Source organism: Chinchilla lanigera, unplaced genomic scaffold (assembly GCF_000276665.1).
Source record: "Chinchilla lanigera isolate Chin_1 unplaced genomic scaffold, ChiLan1.0 scaffold00024, whole genome shotgun sequence".
NCBI classification, from domain to species: domain Eukaryota; kingdom Metazoa; phylum Chordata; class Mammalia; order Rodentia; family Chinchillidae; genus Chinchilla; species Chinchilla lanigera.
In genome coordinates, this window is record NW_004955425.1 from 7222883 (window position 1) to 7238846 (window position 15964).

General features: G+C 32.2%; 1 protein-coding gene across 2 annotated transcripts in view; it reads left to right on the forward strand.

Moving 5' to 3' along the window:
- The window catches only part of Prkg1 (protein kinase, cGMP-dependent, type I), a 1159533-nt gene that overhangs the window by 1046548 nt on the left and 97021 nt on the right, over positions 1–15964 (forward strand). For both annotated transcript variants that reach the window (XM_005385906.2, XM_005385905.2), the window contains exon 9: positions 9447–9521. In XM_005385906.2, coding sequence (XP_005385963.1) covers positions 9447–9521 — 75 coding nt within the window. The remainder of the gene's footprint in view (positions 1–9446; positions 9522–15964) is intronic.

A 15964-nucleotide genomic window follows, 5' to 3' on the forward strand; every position in this document is an offset into this window, starting at 1 on the left:
GTAAGCTTAAATATCACATGATTTTTCTTCTGTAAAAAACCCAAAATATAAAGAGCAAAATAAAAGATAAGTAAAAGGGAGACAGATCTTTTGCAAAGGTAAGGGAACCAAGAGGTGGAGGAAGAGGGGAAGAAGGGAAAGGGATGGAAATGTAAAAATAAAGGAGAGGCAAGTACAGTAATCCTCAAGAGGAAGAATGATGGCTGACACCACAGGAAAGGTAGAAGAGCGAATTCACTTCAGATTATTGAAGACAGACTATACAGGATTTAGTTTTGGATCAGATTTAAGGGCAGAAAGTGAGAGGAAGAGAAAACAAGGCTCAACAACATTTTTCTGCAAAAGGACAGGTTGTAAATGTTTTCAACTTCTCAGGCCATAGAGGTTTCTTTCGAAGTTACTCAGTTCTGCTTTTCTATATGGAAACAGCCATAGGTAATAGAGTATGTAGCTGTGCTCTAGTAAAATTTTATTTATGAAGCAGGGCATGGGCCACATTTAGTTTGCAGATCATGGTATGCTGACCCCTTGAAAGAACACAAAAGGTGTTCTCATCTGAGAAATCTGATTACCCACAGGCAAACAGACACTGCAATCCCAGCTCCTCTGCCACACCCATGGCACGGTGGAAGGAGGGGAGGCCCCATACCTGTTGACAGAAGATGACATTATTGGGACAAGCCCTCACTTCAGTCCTCACTGCCCAGGTCTCCTCACACATTTGCAAAATATGTACGCAATTTAATGTATTTACTCATTTTGGAAAAAAACTACACTAAATTGACAATGATTAAATTCCAGAACTAAGTTTATCTTTAGGTGTTATAGAAATCAGTGAAATAAATACACATGCCTTCTGTAAACATTTATTGAGTGTTCCCTATATGCAGTTACTTCACCAGCACTAAGAAGATTAAAAATAAAAACCCGGTGCATCCAAGAGTTCAGTGTCATTGAAAGAGACCAAGCAAAGAAACAATTTGAGTATTTTGCAATAGATGACCAGAAAAGGCATCCCCAAAGGATCAGGTGATTCAGAAAGTGACTGTAAAAGGGGGTAGGAGAGAGTGTGAGTTGTTTAGGACAGTGCTTCTCCAGGGATATGTGACAAAGGACAAATCTTATTTTCTTTTAATTTCCACTCTATACTGGACAGATGTTTTTGTAAGATAAAATACAAATGGATTACTAGAAAAAATAAAACTTAAAAAAGGCACAAAATGCCTACTTTTAAATTGTTAGAGTCAATATATATAAAATTCTGTTTCTATAAAAATATCAGAACAAACATTAAATTGGATAAAAGGAAAAGAATTACAAAGTAAATCACATTGCCATTGAAAGCGCATGCAGAGCAATAAGAAAGAGAATGACTGTTGTTTTGCAGTCACAACAAGACCAAAATTTGTAAGTGAAATAGCAATTTCCCATACTAACTGCAATAGGCACACTTTAAAGGAACATGCTGCGTGTCAGTATTTAGACGTTAACGGGACAAATATGTGTATTTCTTGATTGTTAACTTTTCTGATATAGGTTGGATGGAGTGGAAATGGCCCTTGCAGGGTGTAATGTGTAGTTAAACTCTTTTATATTTTGTTTAATATACTCAGAATAGAGAAACCAGTCTTAAAAAGATCTATTGGTAAGAATAGAAGTGGTTTTAAGCAATTTCAGCATGCTGAGGATACTCATTTTTATTTTTAATCAAAATGGAACAAGTAATGTCCTATTTAAATTAATCCTTCATTAGCAGCCAGTTCTGTCAATTTATTTTGTAAAGTATGGTTGAATTTAAATTCCATTTTAATAAAAGAAATAGAGTCTGAATTTCATATACTTTGATTTACAATTAGCAAACTAATTTTTAAACCTCACGTATTTAATGCTACATTACTGTCCTATGCAGCTATGTTCCACTTTACAAATCTGACAATAACTAAATAAATCAATATCCTGTTGAAAAATACAAGCCCCCGATCTTGTTTTTGGATGTCATCAGTGTCAAATTGCTACAAAGGTTTCTTTCTTTTTTCTTTTTGTTAGTTTTGTTTGTTTGTCTTTGAGATAGGGTCTCTTCAGGCTGGCCTTGAAGTCACTATATAGCCCAAGCTGATCTCAAACTCAGAGCGATCCAAGTACTGGGATTATAGGCATACACCTCCACATACAACCTAAAAGGTTTCTAAACTTCTATATTCATCTCTTTGGAGACCAGCAGCCACTTACCAGTGATATTTTGAATAGCCCTAGCTTACAAAGGATTCTGAATTCAACTATATTTAGCCAATGGTGATATGTATACAGGAGTTTTATATATAATATTTAAATTAAAGTATTTCTAAACTCAAAATTATGTGGGAAAAAAACTAAAAACCTATTTTAAAGCACAATATTTCCCGTATTGTACCATTTATTAAGATGTAATATATCTTGTAGTTTTCCAGTGCCTTAAAGAATTTCAACATATTGCCGTTGGAATCATATTAGAAAATTATCTCAGAATTAAAAATCTACACCATGATATTTTACTAATATAATGAACCTAATCACCTCAAAAATTCTCTGCCTTAGACAACACTGATTTGTATATATACTTGGGGACACAGAAAAACTTGGTCAACACTTTATTGTTCCTCAGACACAGTAAATAAAAATAAATACATTAAATAAAATGAAAAAGTGTTCCTGAAGTCATTTCTTGCTTTGTTTTTTGTTTATTTCTTTGGTCAGTAGGCCAATTTAGATTTTTAAAATTTTGTTTCCCTTCAGCATAGAATTATAATCAGGACAGAATTTAAGTTAAACACTTGTAACCCATTTTCCCTAATAAATAATCCCAACAATAAAGATTAGATTCTTGAGAAAAGAAAGGCAAAAACAAATGTTTAACCATATGGTATTATTTTTTGTTCCATAAATATTAATTCAGAATTTTATTAGTGTCTCTGAAACTACTGTCAAATATAATTTTGAGGACATGGCATTATTTCAACGGACACTTTAGCATCTCTCCTGATAAGTTTTCAGCCGAAGCCCTCATAATTTCATTGGCCAAAGCTTTAGTGGTAAATTTTCCATCATGTGCTATAAATTTTGTGGTTTACTTGTTATAGTAAATTCCTGAGGGGTGTTTCTTATTTTCTTTGTACAATCCACCTTATCCTGAATCACCCCTTGTAAAAAATATATGTGCAGCTGGCTAAATGAAGGGATGGCTACATGGCCAACTGGAAAGGTATGGATGCTCGTTGGTTTTATTGCATTTGAAGCTCATTTTGTTATCAATGAAACACATATTATGTGGTGCTTGATAGTATAAGCTACTAAGAATTATGATTTTCTTAGTTATAAACAAAACAAACAAAAAGTACCAAAAATTATGAACAATTTCCTTAAGGCTGACTGAATCAGTCGACCTTCTTCCCAAATGTATCAGAATAATAAAGGATGCTTCTAAAACCTTGGATTTAGCTAAGTGTCAAAGGTCCCAATTATTTAGATCTCCATTTTCTTTTAATGACTATCTCTTTTTGTGAAAATGAATTTAGTTAAGATTCACTCTAACAAAATCTGCTGCTTTAACCTGTCAAATTATGAGGGCATTTGCTCAAGGTTGTGATAATACTTGATATTTTCCTTAGCATTGTTGAAGTATTTGAAATAATTTCTTTTTAAGATATTTCCTTTGATTGTTTTTGTCTTGTAATGTTTAACTGGTAACAATAGATTATTATCTTATTTAAGGGTGTAATCAAGAGAACAAACCTGCTGTGAATAAGTTATGAGATTTTCTCCCACCCTATTTTGAATTTGAAAAGTTTCTATATTTAAAATATTACATAAAATTTCTGAATGCTATGTCAGAATAGGAGGGTGTGAAAACAAATAACTAATATATTTATCTATAGTTTATAAATATATAATTTATAAATATCAAAATACCTTGTAAGCTGCAAAGTAAAATATAAATGCTGTAAGTCTTTAGTGGTAAGACAATGCTGATCTCTGGCATTTGGGCAGCCTTTCTGGTAATTTCTCTCTAGATGAAGTCTCATCATATCACAACTGAAGAACAAAATTATACACATTTTAGACATACCACTGAGTAATCAGCTCCCTTCAGAAGGATGTTTTGGCTAAATAATGAAAACATCTTAATAACTGAAATTATTACCCACTGAGTTTCTGTCACCATAATGGTCTAAAACACAAATTTCCTGAGATGAGAAACAGCCTTTTAACTGGAATTTCTTAAGGAAAACTTTATAAATTTTATCATTCTTGATGTGAGTCAAAATTCTTTTTCATTTCCTTTTACTCCTTCCTGTCTGCCTTCTATCTATCCTTCTGTCTCTCTTTCATTTCTTCTCCTTTCCTTTCTATTTCTTCCCACCCTGCAAATATGTTTAAACTACTAGCAGTAAACATATAGGGAATTTCCATTCATTCTCATTCTAAAACTGCATATTCAACTGATAACATTTAACTCATATTTTAATTAATTAAATTTATTGATGCATTTTAAATATACATAATGATCACATTTATCATAGGGACTTTGTACCTGTACATGGTATATCTTAATTCCTCTTTATTCCCATTCCCTTACACTTCCTTCAAACCCTCTGCCCCTCCTTATTTACAGAAGTTTTGTTTCCATCTTCCCTTCTTTTCTTATTTTTTCTTTTCGTTTCCTTCCTTTCTCTTTTTCCTGCTCTAGTTCCCTTACTCAATTAAATATTTTCTTCCTATTTCATAACATCTAGTACACATTTGGATCCTTATTTACACTTTTGGTTTCTCACACCAGAGAAAATTATGCAATATTCACACATGTGGGTCTGATTTATTTCTTTTAAGAGTATGATTTCAAAATGCTTCCATTTACCTATAAATCTCTCAAGTTCATTCTTCTCAATTGTATTTAAAAACCCCACATCTTCTTTATCCATTCATCAGTTGGTGGGCATTTGGGTTGTCACCAAGATTAGCTATTACAAACTGTGCTGCTGTAAACATGGTTGTACCTACATAACTGTAGTATGATGTTTTTAATTCTTTTGGAAGACACCAAGAAGGGGAATAGCTGAAAGAATCTCTAGTTTTAGTTTCTTTGGGACTCTCCACACTGATTTCCACAGTGATTGCACCAGTCTACACTCCCAGCAGCAGTGCAGAAAGGTTCATTTTTCCCCACAGCCCCTCCAGCCTTTATTATTGGTTGATTTCTTGACAATTTTCATTTTTTCTGGAGAAAGAATCTCATTGTTTTAATTTTCATCTCTTGAGTGATGAATGATGTTGACAAACCCTTGGCTGACTATGAAAAAAAGACCCAAATTCATGCAATTAGGAATGAAAAGGGACAAATCATAATGGATCCTGCAGAAGATCAGAAGATAATCAATACCTATGCTGAGAACCTTTATTCTAGTAAGATGGAAAACACAGAAGAAATGGACAGATTCCCAGATACATGTGAATTACCAAAGCTGAATCAAGAACACATAGAAATTCTAAGTAAACCAGTATCAGTTAATGAAACTGACTATGTAATTAAACATTTACCAACAAAGTAAAGGAATATAATGAAAGGGATATAATGTCTCCTTATTTTTTCCTGAAAATAATTATGGAGTATATGTGAATTGGTTGTTTTCTTTTAGCAGGTCAAAGTATGAATTGTGTGTAACTGAGACATTAAAAGAATATAATAATTAATTTATAGTCACCTATATTATAACAGATAATGTTATTTTATTTCTACTTTCCATTGGTAAGATTGTGAAAACGTAATCTTTTTCAGAATAAGAACAATGACAACGAAAGTCTTCTCCTTTATTAGTCAGGAAATGTCCCCAGAACTGGGTGAATATTTGAAAAGGGGTCTGATACCTTGACCAATGTAGAGATATAAGACAGTGTTAGTCATTTGGAACTTGGTAATTTGCTTGAAAAATGCTTATGTTGGGCCAGGGTTATAGCTCAGGCTCACAGTGCCTGCTTGACAAGCATATGTCCCTGAGTTTGATTCCTAGTACCAAAATAAGACAGCACAACCCCCCCGCAAAAGCTTATGTACAATGGTTGAAGTATTCTTTGAAGAAATTTAGAACATTGGCTTTATATTATCACTTAACATTTTTAAAAATGTCACAAATATTTACAAAGGATAGATGGTTCCATCCCAAAAGCCAAAATTATAATCCTGGGTATATTTATTTTGAAAAGAAATTCCATATTTTTGACCTATAACCTGGAGTACTAATATAGATATTTTTTTTCCCTCCTTCATCTGAATATGTATGTATGTGAGCATGTCTGTTTGTATATATGTGTTGGTGGGAAGGCATTGTCTGATATATGTGTATGCAGTGAGCTATCACAATAGTTAAAACATGTTAAAATTGTATATACAGGATAGCTAACACAGTTGTACTACTGACTTCTATTGCTTTATTGAAGTCTTGCTTTTCTGTTTTGGTACTGGGATTTGAACTCATGACCTTATGCATGCCAGGCAGGCACTGTACCACTGAACTATAACCCCAGCCTGCTTTATTGAAAGGAACAGTTAATGATTAATTATTTGATCAATCTTGCATGTCTATATTTGTTTTTCTGAGTAACCACTTTTTGAAGATATCAATATGTAATACAACAACCACTGTTAATTTCCTACCACTTTGTCTGTAATTCAGTATTGCTTGTATTGTTCTTGTGCTATTTTATAAATGGATGTCTGTTTGTTAATATGTTTTCATTCTTATATTTATAAAATAGAGTAAAAAGTAAAATACTGCTGATGGATTTAAAAAATAAATATTTATGTTATAATATTAGGCTATAAATCAGAAGATTAAAGCACAGCTACTTTATGGTTACAGTTCTACAAATAACAGCAAATCTGTGAAGTGAAAAATGTAGCAGGTGTTTTCACTCCTTGTTTGCAGTTAGATAACCTATAAATGATGTTTTTAAAATTACTTCTTTCAATTTTTAAATTTCTTCCATAACAATATCTATTATATTTTACTGAAGTATATATAATTTATTTTTTTGTCTCATTCTAAAAAATTAATAATTGGCTGAGCAGAATTTCTTAAATTAAAAATTCATCTTTATCAAATTTATTGTCAAATTATCCTCTAGATCCTTGGTAATATACTACCCTGCTCCACTTAAATACAGTAAATACTGAGAATAAGAATATTTTTTAAACTTATTTGAATTTCTATGCATTTTAAAATTCTAGGAGTATAGTCTTTTCATAAATTTGAATGAACTGGTAAAGCTAAGTTATTAATCTTTGGCTTTGAGGTGAAATATTCTTGGCTACTTCTCTGTCAACACTTTCTCACAGTGCTTTGGATTTGGTTATATTAAAAAATATCCAACCATTGTAAAGAACAGGTGAAGTTAGGGGATAAGAACGATTCTCCTGGACATGCTGATTAATTAGAGACTTCTTGGGAAAGTAATTTAAATTCTCTATGAGTAAATTTTCATATTGTCCATGCAAACAGAAAATTAATTGAATATTATCAATTTTTCCATAGTAAATTAAAATTTTAACTTGTAATTTTCATTATGAACATATCGACCTTAGAGACTTGCTCTAAATTGAAAGATAAAGCATGCTAAAGGAAAGAAGATTTACTATATATATAGTGTCATAAATCATATTTGAACATTTTTGTAAAATATGGACATTATATTAGTCATTGATAATACTTTTGAATGTGTGGAGTATTTTCTGTTATTCATCAGAATTCATTAATTTGGTATAAATTATTAAAATTTGTATAGGAGAATTCATATTTTGGAATAAATTTTTTGATTCCCTGGATGATTACCTAGTAACTTTTTCTTTGTCTCTAGTTCCCTGCCTCCCAGCTGAGATAATAGCTGTCTCATGCCTATCCAGCCACCCCTTAGTTAAGGTGTTTTCTTTGTAGTATTATAAAAATAATTATTTGTGAAAGTGATTAACTTTTAAATTTAAATCTCCAACTATCCTACTATGTTCTAGAACCTGGCTATGCATTGGTTATTGCTTCATGCTTACAACAGAGTCCATCAATGCATCAAAATTATATGTGTGTATATCGGTGTGTAGCTCAGTATAGAGCACTTGCCTACAAGGGAGAGATCCTGGTTCAATTGTTAGTACTAGAAAAGAAAAAAGAAAAAGGGATAGAGAAGAGTATCTATCTATCTGTCTATCTATCTATCATCTATCTATCATCTTTCTATCAATCATCTATCTATCATCTTTCTATATAATTATATATACAGAGAGATGTTTAAAATTAAATTGAAATTTCTTACAGTACTTTTAAAGTTCTCTTCCAGATATTGCTACAAATTTCACAGTTAACTCCAAGTCACGATCTAGATAGGAGGTATAGTGTAGATTTTAGGAGTGGGAACCAGACTTTGTGAGGGGCCAGACTTTACTGTACGGATGTTCCTTTTGTTTCTTCCTCCAGTCTAGTTCAGTAGTGGCCAAAATACTGTATGCATAAGACTTGCTGTGTCTGGTTGTAGTCACTTATCTTCACAGGTGATTCCAATAATGTGTGTGTGTTCACTCTGTGTTCTCTTTATAATATTTTATGTCATAAGTGTGTAATAGATGAGACCTCATTATTTAAAGTAAACCTGAATACAGTTCCAGGTACATAGTAGAAATACAATAAATTGAGTTTTAGCAGTTAAATTAATCTTCCTGCTTTATGCTGAAGTCAGTTTGTTGCTACTCCCCCAAATGTATTGATTTTCCTGTAATTCTCTGCTGTTGATTTCATATTTGCATATTTATTTTTGTCTTTGAAGATTCATTTGCTATTTTTTAAGATTTTTTGAGCCTTTAAGTTTTTTTTTTTACTTCTGTCAGGACATACTTGCAATACATAATGATTGCATCTGCTGTACTGAATTGGTACATGTGTATAACACATTTCAGTTCTTTTTTCTCCCCTTACCTCTACTCCCCCTACACCTCCTATTTTGAAACAGAGATAATAATGTTGTGTTTAATAGTCTCAGAATTGCTAAGCTAACCTGAAATATAATGGACATTCTATAATTGGTGTATCTAATTATTTCAGTATTATAAAGAAGTGACTCACTAATTTTGTGTTTGAGTTTCATAACTTTTATCTCGTCAGTTTTTTAAATATCTTTTTTTTGCCAGATATGGCTAGTTTGCCAGATGTGGCTAGTTATGGAGAACTAGAGAGATGAACTAGGTAGAAAGGGCTCCAATATCACAAAGTTTACCTTATGGAAAATGACACTGTGTGGTATGTTTCATAACAACATATCTACTTCAAGTGTTTGAATTTATTTATTTAGATGACATTGGATTGTTTGATTAGGTTGCCATTGTTACTGCTCTGTAGAATATTTATCCTAATCAGTGTGTTTTTGTCTGGCAGTTCTTTCAAGCACTTGATTGGAGGCCTGGATGATGTTTCTAATAAAGCATATGAAGATGCAGAAGCTAAAGCAAAGTAAGTGATGTTATTTTCTTTAGATTTCATTGTGATAAAATATTTTGAATATAAATACAATTAAATATTTTGATAAACTTAACAAAATCCAATACTCTGATGGTAAGAATTGAATTACTTTAGAGAAAAAGAAGCAAACTATTTAAGATAATGATTACACAGTGTGTGTATGTAGTAAATATGTCTCTCTTTAAACATACTCCTTAATTTTGTGAAGATCATCTCACCAAAGTAAACGGTTATTTTAAAATTTAATATGAACAACTGAATGTGAATTTATCTTTCAAAAAAACTTTCTAAACAAATGGTTTCTATAATTTCGTGAAAATACTAAAGCTAGAAGTATTTACCTGGATGAAACTTTATTATTTTATACTGAACTCTAAATGTAAGAATTACATGAGCCCATAGGTATATCATTAATTATCACTTGGTATAAAAATATAATTCTACTACAAGGATAATGTGCCTCCATATAATCTTTAATGTTTCACAAAGATTTGAAGCTATTTGAGATTCATTCTTTCTAAAAAATTGTAGGTCACTCTAAAAACAAGTAGTCACTATAAGATTTCTCTAATACTATTAAGTTTTTTATATCATACAGCATAACTAAAGGATTAACTTGATAGAATTTAGTGTTAAATAGATAGTTCTAAACCATAATTTGATTAAGTGGCTTTGTAGTAACCTAAAAATAAAAAGAAATAAAAGCATTTATTTTGCACTGAGAAACCATGAAAAGGAGACATGTTCTGCCACTAAAATATTAAGAATTATGCTCCATGTGAACCCTGCAAAATTATAATATTTTCATAATATATGAATATATTCACAATTTCTTATCTATATAGTTTGTTTTGGTTTTCTTTAACTTTAGAGGGAGACAAAGCAATAGGTTAAGCATCTACAATGCCTCTGGTAATATTTACCCAGCAAACTAAACTGACCATCCTACCCCACAGTCTTTGGAAGGACCTCTTCTGTGAATGATTAATATTATCATTTCTGATTTTTTTGGCATTACTTTCAAATGCAAATCAATGGTCAGTTTAGATTTAATTTCTAGTAGTTGGGACTATTTCTCCTGAGATGGCAGTGTAAAGGTAACCTATCGGTTCTGCAAGTCATAAAACTCTGTTATTGTTTAGTTTTAGCACTAGAAGACTGTTTTTTCTTGCAATATATAAAAATATCATATCTGTGCCACAATTTATGTCAACTTATTTTTATTTATTTTGATGTTTAGGGGTATGTGACCATACATACCTGATAAGTGGTGGTAATCTTAAATCTGAATGTTTGAGTAACTATTTTGAGAGTTACTGGAAAAAGTCAGAGGTCTTTTTAGGCTAGTGTATTTTTGCTGCTTGGATCTGCTTCTTTCTCTATTGAATTTCAGATAGATTCTTTAATGACAGTGTTTGTATAATGGTTTCTATTATTGCATGGTTTCTAAATATGCATAATTATATATTTGCTCAACCAAAAGCTGAGACCCTCAGAAATAAAACTAAGCAGTGATGGAAAAGCAGCTGTGAATTAACCATGTCCTCTTAGGCATCATCTAGTGACATTATAAAGATAACTGTGTGCATCCCAGGAATTCTGACAATTCATATGTTCATGTGCAAGTAAAAATAGAAAGAAAACAATTACACTGAAATCCAGATTCAAATCACTAGAGGAAAGATGTGCTAACAATTCATACTTGAAGAAAATATAAAAATACAAAGAACCCTGGTTTTCTGTTCCATGATTTGTCATTCCTGAGCAAGTAATGCTGGGTTTGACTTTTAACACTTATCTTGAACTTTAGTTGCCATGTTTTTAAAATGGCATTTTTGAGATTTAATTAATGACAGTATGTAAAACTTTGTAAATTTCAAGGAACTATTATAGTGGATGCAACAGTTGATAGAACTAATCATTGGAAATACACTTTAGTGCTTTTGCTATACAGAGACTAATTACTTCATATATATTATGTAAAACTAATTTTACCTGGGCAAGCATTCTTTAATCTTATGTGTACAAAATTTGCTTGTGTATTTTTGGTAGCAAATCACTGAATTACACTGAGGTTAGAAAAAACTATTAAATTTTAATAAAAAATATTTTTTCATTACAAGACAATTCGGTTATGGTTAAGGAGCAATGAAGCCTCAGGGAATGACTGCCTCCACCAAGGTGCTTCCCAATATTTTTATTTGATGCATAGATTGGAGAGATTATACTTTAGTCATTGTGTTTGCACTTTTTCCTAATAAACAATTGAAACATAAAAATTGGGTACAGTTAAGATGTAGAACATGATTTGGTATGTGTATACTTCATCAGGTGATTTCACAATCATAAGACATAATGAACGCAGAATTACAATTGTGTGTTGTGTGTGAGGAGAGCATACAGAATATATTGTCTAAATAAATGTCAACTGGGACAGACTTGCTTGAATTGTTCAATTTGTACTAACCCTGAATGAATGTATAAAACACATTCCTTAATACTTACAAAATAGAAGTATGTTGGTGAAAATAATCTCTAAAATCTTTGATTCAGATTCTAGAGAGATTGATGATATGAATTGTGTTCCTCAAAATAGCCACATTAAAAAATAAACGTTGGTGGGGTTATAGCCATGCCTTTTTCACTGTTCCCTTTTTATTAACTGCTAATAAATATTACTATCTGAAGATATCTGAAGGGCAAATCATCTCTTCATTAGCTACCCCATCACTCAGAGTAGGCAAAGGGTAAGTCATTCCTCAGGGAAGGCTTTTTAGTTGCACTAACAAGTTTAAAAATCTATTTCTGTTAGCATCATTGTCTTTATTGAATTTCTTCCTCTTAAGTACACTGTACCTTCACTTTGTATTTAAGGGAATGAGAAGATTTGCCTTCACTGCAAAGACTAGGAACAGGCTCTAATTGCCTTAAACTCCCTAGATAATTCTGTTAATGCTCTAAATTTCTATATAGATCACAATGTCTGGACCATTTAGCACTCAGGTAATGATTTGTCTCCACTGTAAACCTTTATTGTTTTTAAATACTCTTGGTTTTATAAAAGCAATGAAGATTAATATTTTTAAGATCAAAATAAAATGGTCATGTTACTTATCCATGTGAAATCATTATCAGTATTATTTCAAGGACTGCCTGTTGGTGTAGGAAAAAAAAAATGTAGGACTGACTGTGAGGACTGATTCCACTGACACACTTAAAACTCCAGTGTTACAGACTCATTAGCCATTAGCATGATAGACTCAGCGGCATGATGGTTCCCCTAAATGAATGACTATCCTTCTCCGAAGAAAACCCACGCCAAGCACTCAGCTCAGGCAGCTGATCCAGAGAGATGGGTTTGAGAGATATATTCCAGATAAATAGTTTTTAAAACGCCTTTACTGCAGCATATGTCTGAGACTCCGTGTGTATTATAAGACATACTTTCTATAATTATTCTTGACAGGAACTTTACCTTTATGGCTTGTTTAAGCTTCTCTTGATTGCAGCTAATTATCCACCAAGGACTTCTCTTTTAAAAATGTGAGTTATAATCACTAAGACATTAGGAGAGATAACCTCAGATCAAAGTTAAGGATCATTAAATCTTATTTGGAACAAAAACTAGCATGTGTCATGACAGGTACATATTATTTTCCTTTGAGAATATGTGATTATTCACTTATAAACATTTAAAAATTTACTTATTATAAGTCTGACATTATGCTTTATAATATGCACCCCAAATATAACTCAAATTTTCTAATATAGTCATACAGCTTAGTGGGCAGGTTGATGTGTAAATCAATGATTAGTTTTCCTCTATAGTTCTAAGAATATATTACAAAATTTATTGTCATGTAATTCTACTTAGGATAGAATTCTATCTCCATATTTAAATCTTTCCCTGTAAGACTCATAACCATTCAGAAATATCAAAATAAATGTTTTATTGCATTATGTCATGTATTTCTGGTACATGGATGCAGTCTATTTCTTAAATGAAATATTTTGAAGTTAGACCATCATTGGTGTCCCCACTGTAGAAATATTGTACTCAGCAGTGAGAGGCAAAACATCACACATATACATATTTCAACTTAGCTTATTAACTTTAGTGTTTTATCATAAAGATCCTTAATATTAAAGCTATACTCTTAAAGTAATTTTCACGAGCCACAGCCACATTCCCAGATTAACACCATGCAGAGTAAAAAAACAATTTTTAGTTATATTGTATATTCTTATTATTAGTGGTGGTAGTGGTGGTACTGGAGAGTGAACACATGGTCTTCATATGGAATTACTCATCCTCAGCCCATTTTAAAAATGTTTAAAATTTTGAAGTTTCTCATGCTGGACTGGCACTTGCAATATTCCTGTCTCTGCCTTCCAGGTTGCTACAATTTTAGGCATACACCATCATTCTACCGTATACTTTCCATTATTAATAAACTAATCTAGCATTATAAAGAAAATGAAAACCTTTACTGCTATTAGCTATTTTTGTGTTTTAGAATTGTATTTATAGTACACTTTACATTTAAATCTTGGTTCTTTGATTTAGCATCATATTTTTAAACAGATTTCATTGGTACATTTTTTAGATATACACAGTGATCACATTCATCTCAGTAGCATCACATTTATAATAGGATGTGCTCTTCATAGACTTTATTTTAATGGTGGCCTCGTAACACAATGAATCCAAAACTATAGTTATAGACTGACATAAATTGAAGCATCCTCGATTCAATTAATTCTTCTTTGGAATATAAGAACTCAGTCACATCTCTAAGAAGAGAAAACAAAACAACAAAAAAACACTTTCAAATATGTCTGATGGAGTAGCACATTTGAAATGACTTGTGTCTTGACATTCAGATAGCTGTAAAAAATGGTACCAGTTAGTTTGGTGGCCTGTCTTCTATCCAGATGTTCTGAAGCCTGGTAGGATCCATATTTAAGCATTTCATCGAGAAGCTCTTATAGCTATTTGAATATAAATTGTACGTTCATTTAATTATGGTATAAGGAGAAGAACTGTTATGATTCTCCAGAAGAAGCTTTTATGTCAAAATCCATTGCAAACCCACAGATGAGCCTGTGAGGCCAATCAATAGACACAAATGTAAAGATTCCCTGCAAAGACTCACAGTCCCTCAGGCTCAGCCTCATCTGTGTCCATTCATTTCTTTATTTACCTTCATTTATTCAATAAATATTTTCTGTGTGTCTACAAAATGCTCCATTAAAAAATGTGAACAAAATAGACATGTTATTTGCCTTTGTGGTGTTTATGGTCCAGTGGGAGAGACACACATTCAGCATTCTGAGAAGACTTTCCTGAGGAAGTACTTTTGAGCTGAATTCTGAGGAATTAGCTAGCACTGAGTAGGCAAGACTTAGGTGTTGTAGCCTAGACACCGGAATACAAAACGTTCTAGACAGAGGAGTAGTTTGTGAAAAAAAAAAATCTAAAAATAGAAAGCAGCATTTCATGTTCAGGGAACTAAAGTATCAATGTCAGGGGCCTAGCAGTAGAGGGAAGGAGGGAGAAAGAGAGGGAGAGAGACAGAGGGAGAGGGGAGAGAGGGAGAGAGTTCTCTTTATAGCAGTAGTAGAATAGCAGTAGAGGTCAAATCTTGCAAGATTTTCTAGATCATATTAGGAGACTGTTAAAGTCACTTCTGACTTTTAAGCTGGCAAATGAGATGAGCTGGTTGGTGTTGTATTTGAGCTCTCTCTTTTTCTGTGATTGGAAGGAGATAAGGTGAAAACAGGGAGTATAATCAAAAGGATCTTGGGTACAAGTTAATGGTAGACCCGGTAAGAGGGATGATGATATGAATCTATATGAACAGAGAAACTCATTTAAGAGGTACTTAATGGACAAAGCCAAAGGGGTTTCTTTAGGAATTATATTTTAGAGGTAAAGAGGATAAAAGGTTATTTCCAACATTTAGCTATTACAAATTGTGCTGCTCTAAACTTGGGTGTACATATATTGCTCTAGTATAATGTTTTTAATTCTTCTGGGAAGATACCCAGAAACGGAATAGCTGAGATGAATGGGACCTCTAATCCTAGATTTTTTTTTATTTTAAAAATAAAAGGAGGAAAACATTAACAGACAGACAGCATTTTACAACATAGCAAAAGAACAGTACAGACCATACAGAGTTACAAACAAAGTGGTAGGGAATTAACAATGCTTGTTGTATTACATATTGATATTTTCAAAGTGGTTTCTGATGAAAACAGATAGAGACATGCAATATTGATCAATCAAGGACTCATTAACAGTTTCTTTCAGCAAAGAAATAGAAGACAGTAGAACAACTATGTTAACTATCCTGTATATACATCCTTACAAAATTTCTCCTTCTTTCCCTTTTCTTTTCCCACATCCCAATTGCCCTTTACCCTTGAGT